This window comes from Neomonachus schauinslandi, chromosome 3, assembly GCF_002201575.2.
Source record: "Neomonachus schauinslandi chromosome 3, ASM220157v2, whole genome shotgun sequence".
Classification (NCBI taxonomy): Eukaryota; Metazoa; Chordata; class Mammalia; order Carnivora; family Phocidae; genus Neomonachus; species Neomonachus schauinslandi.
The window spans coordinates 72,939,744-72,949,174 of record NC_058405.1 but is presented as its reverse complement, the minus strand read 5'-3'; the positions used below and the strand labels follow the sequence as shown (position 1 = coordinate 72,949,174).

General features: G+C 41.3%; 1 protein-coding gene across 1 annotated transcript in view; it reads right to left on the bottom strand.

Annotated features, from left to right (window-relative positions):
* Positions 1-4,232: 4,232 nt before the first annotated feature.
* The window catches only part of FLT3 (fms related receptor tyrosine kinase 3), a 72,525-nt gene continuing 67,326 nt past the window's right edge, over positions 4,233-9,431 (bottom strand). The window contains exon 24 of the mRNA XM_021678258.1: positions 4,233-4,859. Within this exon, the coding sequence (XP_021533933.1) occupies positions 4,737-4,859 (123 nt within the window). The 3' untranslated portion in view covers positions 4,233-4,736. The remainder of the gene's footprint in view (positions 4,860-9,431) is intronic.

Here is a 9,431-nt window from a genome sequence, read left to right as displayed (position 1 = left end):
GATGCGGGACTCGATCCCGGGACTCCAGGATCATGACCTGAGCCGAAGGCAGTCGCTTAACCAACTGAGCCACCCAGGCGCCCCAAGGAGAACATTTCTATAAAAGTTCTACAAACGTTAATTTGCTTCTCTTTTCCTCCTTATGATCGCCCACATTTTTGGTCAAGCAGTTCAAGAGGGCTTTTACTCTACTTCCTCCGATCCTGTCAACATAATGGAATCATATCCAAATGAAGATAAATCATTCGAAACTTGAAAGAAGACCATTGGCCAACCAAGACAGAGAGGACTTTCTAGAGAAGACAAAGCAGATGAAATCCTCAATTTGGTGCAGGAAGACTGCGAATCAATGCAGGTGTGTGTGCCAAGGGTCTTGGCTGTGAGCGCTGGAGGTGGACTTGGGTTCCTGGCAAGGGGATTTACGGAAAGGACACTGGGTGGCTCACAGACCTAACAGGAAGGCCAGAGACCAAGGCTTGCCCAAGAAGAGGGACCAAAGCAGCTCCAGGGATCTAGGAAGTGGGGACTGCTTGTCGCTTTTGTCAGAGACCAGTATTGTGAGAATAATGGGTTACAACTCCCTTTTTCATCCTTGCCTGAATCCAGTCCAGTTACAAAGTTCCAGAACAAGAGAGGAAGTTTATTAGCCGAGCTTGTGTCAAGGACCCTGCTGGGCTAGAAGGCAAACGCCCCCTACCGAAGTCCCACTCCACTGCATGCCATAAGGAGAAGCCATGCCTCCAAGCACGGTGCTGTTACTGAAAGAAATGGGAATTGACACTGGATGGCCAAAGAAACTCATGATCACTACAACAGGGTCTTTAAGAATAATACAACAAAAACTTAAAAATAGAATTACCAGTTGATCCAGCAATCCCACTTCCCTACAAAAGCATACAAAAATATACAAAACAACAAAAAAAATGAAAGTAGGGTCTCAAAAGAGGTATTGGCACCCCCGTGTTCACAGCGGCATTATTCACAACAGACAAGAGGTGGGAGCAAACTAAATGCCCATCAGATAAATGAATAAACAAAATATATACACATACTGTGAAATATTATCAGCATTAAAAAGAAAGGGAATACGTCCCGTCACATACCACAACATGGAGGAACCCTGAGGACACAATGCTAAGTGAAGTAAGTCAGTCACAAAAAAGACAAATATTGTATAATTCCACTTATATGAGGTAGTCAAATTCATAGAAACAGAAAGTAGAATGATGGTTACCAGGGCTCAGGGGAGGGAAAAAAGGGGAACTATTGTTCAGTGGGGCCAAAGTTTAAGATTTACAAGATGAAAAAGTTCTGGAGATTGGTTGCACAACAATGTGACTATACTTAACATGGCTGAATTGTACACATAAAAATGGTTAAGATGATAAGTTTTGCATTATATGTTGGGGTTTTTTTACCACAATTATAAATAAATGAATAAATAAATAAAATAGATAAAATAATAGTAGAACCCAAGAGCAACCACATGATAAGTGTTAACAGCAGCTTGGAGACCACAGGTTACTAAATTAAGTTCCAATTTCTCCAGGAAAAAAATGGTATCATATTAGTACCTACTTCATAAGGCAGTTAGGAAAATTACAGAAGAGAATACATATATCATTTTTAGCACAATGCTTAGCTCATCACAAGTGCCGCACAAACATGTATAGTTGGGAAAATATTGACACGTGGTTAACCACAAAAATATGTTTGACAATATGGCTAGTGTAATTCCATTTATGTAAAAAACAGAGAGTTATGTGGGGGGGGTGTGTTGGTGTAAATACATGTAACGTAAGCATATTTAAGCAAGAAGATGGAAGAACTATACCTGAAACTTGAACAGCATTTCCTCTGAAGAAGCAGTTTGGATTTGGGTTGGGTGCATAAAGGGTAAATTTCACTTACTACTATAAGAAAAAATACAAAATTCTTTGAATGCTTTAACCTGAGTAGGCAAAAAATAATTGAATACATGTATTTTGTGTGTCCTGACTGTAGACACAAATAGGAATTAGGCATAACAACTTGGAATAAATCCTATCTACTTTCAAACTTCTAAAACTTCAAGTGAAAAGACATAATCCTTAAAATCAGAGAACCAGCCTCAGCTGAGTTCAAAGTCAGAGGGAGACATGGCTAGAGAATGGTTAGAGAGAGGCAACATTGTTGGCTATAAAGATGGAGGACCACCAGCCAAGGAATTCTAGCAGCCTCTAGAAGTTGGAACAGGCAAGGAAACAGATTCTCCGCTAGAGCCTCCAGAAAGGAACGTAACCTTGATGACACCTTGATTTTAGCCCAGAAGGACATTTGTTGAACTGCTCGCGTATAGAGCTGTAAGATAATACATTTTTGTTGCTTAAAAAAAATCCACGTGAAAAGAAAGAATGTTTGGGGCACCTGGGTGGCTCAGTCAGTTAAGCGCCTGCCTTTGGCTCAGGTCATGATCTCAGGGTCCTGGGACTGAGCCCCGCATCAGGCTCCCTGCTCAGCGGGGAGTCTGCTTCTCCCTTTCCCTCTGCCCCTCCCCCTGCTCGAGCTCTCTCTCTCTCTCTGAAAGAGAGAACAAAAGAACAAAAGAAAAGCAAGAATGGTTATGTTAGGAGCCAAGTGGATGATATGGACAAGGAGCCTGTAGATTTCAGTGGAAGAAGTCAGCACTGAGGGCTGGTGGAGCTGAGAAAGACCTGAAGTGTAAGACAGAGCTCAAGTCTGGCCATGGAGCAGGGGCTTCCTTGAATAGGAAGAAGCATCCCAGGAGGGTGGAGGGTGAAGAAAAGAAACAGTGGAGATAGGAATGCCCATGACATACCCACTGAACATGAGCAGATGGTTTTGGTGACAGAGATAGATGGCGTTAGGTAGTCTGACACTGAGAAATGCAGGGGAGCCCAGCTGTGGTGGGCATGAATGCTGGCAAGAGAATTTGGCTTTAGCTGATAGACACCGGGAGTCACTGGATGTGCTCCTGCCGGAAGTGGTGTGTGCACAGCAATACTTTAGGCAGACAAATCTATCTGTGGCCACAGAAAACACTGGATGGCCCAGAGATTGGGAGAAGAGGTTAGGTGAACGGATTTGTGTAATCTAAGTGAGTGTATGGTGGCCTGGTCTAAAGTAAAAGACTAAAACCAGAAGGGAAGTGCAAATGACAAATTGCCTTCCATTTATGGGCCAAGCGCTATCCGTGCAATCTGTATGTTTATGTAATATAGATCGTCCTCAGTTTGCAATGGGGTTATGTCCCAGTAAACCCATAGTAAGTTGAAAATATCTAAGTTGAAATACATTTAATACACCAGCGTATCAAACCTCACAGCTTAGCCTAGCCCACCTCAAATGTGCTCAGAAAACCGACGACATCAACCTCCATCCAGCTGGGCAGAATCATCTAACACAAACCCTATTTTATAATAAAGTGTTGAATATCTCAAGTAATGTATTGAATACTGTACTGAAAGTGAGAAACAGAATGGCTGAATGAGTATACAATGGCTGTCACTGTTTTGGTTTCTCACCCTGCGATCCCATGGCTGACTGGGAGCTGCATCACGAGAGACAATCGTACTGCATATCGCTTGCCGGGGAAATTCAAAATTCAAAGAAAGGTTTCTACAGAATGTGTATCCCTTTTGCACCACGATAAAGTCAAAAAATCTTAAGTTGAACCACCGTAAGTTGGGGATCATCTGTTTATGCATACATTTATAAATTACATATATTATATATGTAGTCCATCTAATTCTTATCACAACCGTGTAAGATAGATGCCATCCATTATTACTCCATCTTCCCAAAGAGAGAGCTGAGACCTAAACAAGTTCAGTTACTTGCCCAACGTTGCGTGGCTAAGCAGCGTTGGAAAAAGAATTCCAGCCCAGGTAGACTGGCTTCAGGGTTCTTATCTTAACCACGGCCCTGGAAGGGAGGACAAGAAAGGGCAAACCTTCATCACGTTCTTCACCAAGAACCACACCTGGAAAGTAAGGATGAGGGCAAGTCAACTTTATAAGCCTGTGGGAGGGAGGGAGCTAAGCTGAATTCAAAGGACGAAGGAGGCTGAATCCATGGAGTGCTACAGAGAAGCAAGCAGACATCAGCTGTTCTGCTCTGGTCTGGGGGCAGGAGTCACAGATCCTTTTAAGAATCTGACGAAAGGCTGGAGCTTCTCAGTAGAAAAAAAATACACATGCACAAACAAATCGCACATAATTTCATTAGGTTCCTGCCCTCCAGTTAAGTCTTGCCCTAAATATGTCATGTAAACAATTCAATGACAAACATTTCTAGAGAAGAGATTTTATTTCCATTCATAAAATATATCACTAAATAGCTGAAAAAGTTACATATTATTTTAAAACATAGATTTAAAAAATCATATCAGCTTCTCCTTAGCAAAATGCTTTTGCTTTATGTATTTACAAGAATATACTATACCTCAGGTACACGATTTTCACTCAAGCCAGCCCAAGAAGGGCTTTGGATGTAGGTAGATGCGCCAGTAAAGTTAATTATCAGCTCCTCCTGCCTTGTGCAAAGGATGATTTGTTTTTTACAAAAGTTCCTTTGAAAACAAGAGTAAATACAGAGAGCTTCTAGAGAAAAGTCCAGCAAAGCAGCAGCTGAGAATATACTTTCTTCTGGTGATGAAATTAATCCTGTTTTGGTAATCTACAGCCTGTTTAAGGTGGGGGTTGGAGGGAGGAAGTCCTTAAGACTAAACTGTTTCTCTAGGAATCTTCAACGTGAGCCTGTGGAACCAGGAGCCCTGAATCCACCTCTCTGCTGTAAGGTCGCCTGTTTTGGTAGACGGAAGGACGGTCTGAGATGTGGCCATCCATGTTCTGATACATCTGAAGGTGGGAAAAAGACAGAACACTGATTACCATCTGATGAAGATGGACATGTCAAGGGCCTATATTGCAGATTACTATTACGATACATAAATCTTAGAGGATAATCTTAGAGGATATTCATTGACAAAGCAAATTCGGTTTATTAATGGAGAAATCAAGTCATAGTCAAATAGCTGATTCCATTATTGTTTCTGTTCTTGGATATAAAGTCCCAATCTAGAAATCCAAAAGCTGAGCAGTAAAACCATAAAAGAGAAAGGCCACTAAAATGATCTGTTCATTATGCAGTTAATAAAGGGGACTGATTCTTGAGTTTCACTTGGGAGGTCAGTGACTTTAAAATGTTCTTCCAAGATGAAAACAGCTCTACTTTTTGTCTGATTATAAAGTTAACGCACTTTCATATAGATACTGTAAGCAATACAGGGAGATATATAGAAGAAAAGCTAAAATCATCAGAGGTACCACCATTATAGTTAGCTTGCTGTGTACACACAATTTTGTGTCAGTAGGCTCAGAGTGTAGACCCTGTTTTAGGACCTTATTTTGAATTACTAATAACGTTGTTTGCATGTTACATGTGTTACACATTTTCACTATTTACTAAATATAAGCACATTCGGGGTGCCTAGGTGGCTCAGATGGTTAAGTGGCTGCCTTCGGCTCAGGTCCTGATCCCAGGGTCCTGGGATGGAGCCCCACGTCAGGCTCCCCGCTCAGCAGGGAGTCTGCTTCTCCCTCTGCCTCTGCCTCTGCCTCTGCCTCTCTCCCCTGCTCATGCTCTCTCTCTCAAATGAATAAAATCTTTAAAAAAAAAATAAATAAATATGAGCACATTCATCTTTTTAATAGTAGCCTAGCATTCCATAGTACAGATGCACCATAACTGACCTTTTGATGGACTGGTTTTATAACATAAACTGAGAAGTGCACACTGGCCCTGCCTGTTTCTGGGCTGAATGGGGGGCAGTGGGATTGCTGGGTCAAAGTGGATGCACATCTGAATGGGGATGTACATCGCCAGGCTGTCCTGCCGAAACCTTTACTTATTTCTGCTCCTCTCTGCTGTGTCTGGGAACAACACTGTTTTCTCCTGAGCCCGACAGCAGGGGTGTTAACTACCGCTCAAGGCTCCAGCCCTTTGTCCAGCAAAGGTTTTATCTCCTTGCCTGCATGTTTCATGATAAGCAAAAAGTCGAACATCTTTTTCTATATTCGATGAACATTTGCACTTCATTGTGAATAGCCTGCTTCTCTCCTTTGCCCTTTATCTTGGGCTACCCACGTTTTTCTTATTATGTATGAGAACTCTTCGTGATGTAGGGATCGCGCATTCTTTTTTTTTACTTTTTTTTTTTAAGATTTTATTTATTTATTTGAGAGAGAGAGTGAGTGAGAGCATGAGTGGGGTGAGGGGCAGAGGGAGAAGCAGACTCCCTGCTGAGCAGGGAGCCCGATGCGGGACTGGATCCCGGGACTCCAGGATCATGACCTGAGCTGAAGGCAGACGCTTAATCCACTGAGCCACCCAGGCACCTGGGATCGTGCAATCTTACGTTGAGTTTGACAGACTCCCTCCTTCTCCCCACCCCTCACTACTGTGATAGTCAGTTATCGTGTTCACTTAATGAACTCCACTTAATTTTTCTTTCTGGAAAACGGACAAAAATCTCCTTTCGAACCTGGTCTTCACAATAACAGTCAGCCTCAACCCTTAAGGATGAAAAGGTAACGATACATCGTTTTTGTAAAGCGGGCCTAGCAGTTGGTTATGACCTGTTGAACCAAATGTACATCTCCAGCACTAAATTTCTAACCATCTAAGGAAGGCTGTGACAGAAATACCAGTAACACTTCAAATCCAACAGCTCCACACCTGAATCCATTATCTCTGATCTCCCAAACCTTCTCTCCTTCTTGTATTGACAGTTTCACTTAGCGCACCGCCCCGCCTCCAGGCCCACGATCCAGAACTTTCAGAACCATCTCCTCAAGCTCGCTGTACTCCCACAGCCAATCAGAGACCAATCAGAGACGGGTCTGTCACTGCTTTTAATGTCCTCCTGTCCATTTCTTTAAGTGATTTTTATTTATGTAAGTAATTAATTAGTTTTATTGACGTATTGATGAAACACAATGTTACATCAGTTTCAGGTGCACAACATAATGATTCCACAGGTCTGTACATTATGCCGTGCTCCCCACAAGCGGACCTCCCATCGTAGGGCACAATTACAGCATCATGGTCTGTATTCCCTGTGCCGTGCCTTTCATCCCCGTGACTTTTTCATTCCGTAACTGGAAGCCTCTACTTCCCTTCCCCTTCACCCCTTTAAGTGATTTTAAAATGAATTTTTTAACTGCACAAGTAACACATGAGTACATTCTCCTTATAAAAATTTTGGAACCCTAGCTTTTCAAGTGTATCAACAGAAAGAGGTGCGTAAGATTTTCTTAACACTTTTTAAAAATGGTTTCTCTATCCATAATTATGTTCTTTTTATTCTGAATGTCATTTGTGCTTTCTCTTTTTTCTTAATTGTTCTCTTCATAGTATGCGTTAGTGGTATATTTGTATACTGTATTAATATACAATATTAATATACAGTGTAAACTAGATCCAGACTATTGTATTCAAATCCGAAGTCTGACACTTACTGTGTTACCTTGGGCAAACGACTGAACCTCTCTGTATCTCAATTTACTGATCTGCAAAAGAGGTAGTAATAGAACTTACTTCTTGAGATTGATGTGAGAATTAATTGAGTTATTATGGGTAGTATATTAGTAGAGTGCATGACACTCAAAAGATGTTAGCCATTAAATCATTACCATTATTAGTTCAAAAAACAACTTTTAGGTTTCCTGATCATCACTATTATTTTGTTTTGAAGGCTACTCTCAGTTTAATTAATTCTGCCTGTATCTTTACTAGTTCTTTTCTTTTTCTTTTATTATTACTTATTTATTTGAGAGAGAGAGCGCGCACAAGCATGGGGAGGAGGGGGAGGTAGAGAGAGAGGAAAAGAATCTCAGGCAGACTCCACGCTCAGCATGGAGCCCAATGAAGGGCTCGATTCCAGGACCCCGAGACCACAACCTTAGCTGAAACCAGGAGTCCGGCACTCAACGGACTGAGCCACCCACGCTCCCCTCTATTAGTTTTTTTCTTCTGCTTCGTTCATTCTCTTCCTCCTCTTCCCTCCTCCTTATTCATTGTTTTTTTTCTTGGCTTCTTGAGTTGAAAGTTTAAGTCATTCATTCTCATTCTTTGTTTTCTAATAAATGAATTTAGAGTTATAAATGTGGCTGGCCCCTACAGGTTTTAATAAGCAGGGTCTATTTTTATGTCTTTTTCCTTCCTCCTCCTCCTTCTTGTGAACCAAAGGCTTCTGTAAGAAGCATGAGTTTTAATTTCTCATGTAGGACACTGGGGGCTTTTCGGGTGTTACTGGTGATTTCTCATTCCACTGCACTGAGGTTAGTAAATGTGATCTGTGTGATAATGGTCTCATTTATTTTGAAATTCTGTTTCTTAAGTGGACTTATGAATCCTGCCATTTTGAGCTTTTTCTATTTCCATGAATGCTCTTTGTTTCTCTCTTCCCCATTTTGTGGCGTTGATCTGGTTTTCTACGGTCCTTTTTTCTTCTACACTGAACCTGAGATTATAGATTATATTTCTATTTTCACAGTGGTTATACTTATATTTTTAACACCCATGTTATTCTTATGTGTATTTAACAGTGTGACTGGTCCCACTGTGGAACTTCTGCACAATCCCACCAGACCTCTCCCTAACTTCTAGGAAAGCACTTGTCTTTATTCTTTCAAAGAGTCCTCTGTTGTGGGTCTTCCCTCTTCAGCCCTAACTGCTTTCATTGTCTCAGGGGTTTTCCACTGTTTCTGGTCCACAAAGATCTCCTTCTGGCTTTCAAAGGCAATTATGGCCTCACTTCTTTAAAAAAATATAATTAAAAAAATATATGTGTGTGTATATATGTATTCATGTATTTTAATATTTATTTCATTTTTTAAAGATTTTATATATTTATTTGAGAAAGAGAGAGATCAAGAGAGAGAGAACACAAGTGGGGGAGGGGCAAAGGGAGAGGGAGAAGCAGATTTCCCGCTGAGCAGGGAGCCCGACTCTGGGATCATGACCTGAGCTGAAGGCAGACGCTTAACTGACTCAGCCATCCAGGCACCCCATTTTTTTATATTTATATTACATTTATTTTATATTTGTATTGTATTTATTTATAATATAGTATATATAAATACATGATATATTGATAATATATTTATATTTTATGTATATATTTCCTGTGATTTGTGGGCACGGACATAAGAGGAGAGGTGATGTGAGTTCAGGCCGCTTTCCTGAAACAGGAACTGTGTGTGTCCCTTCCTTCTGCACCTTCCCTTCCCCCCACCGTCTAGTTCACCCCCTCATTTTTGCTCACCTCTGCTGCCACAGTCACCTCTTAACTGATGTCCTTACTTCTGCCGTTAGGCTTTTGCTTTCTCAAATTTACTTTTATGCCTGCCTGCCTGCCTACCTTCCTT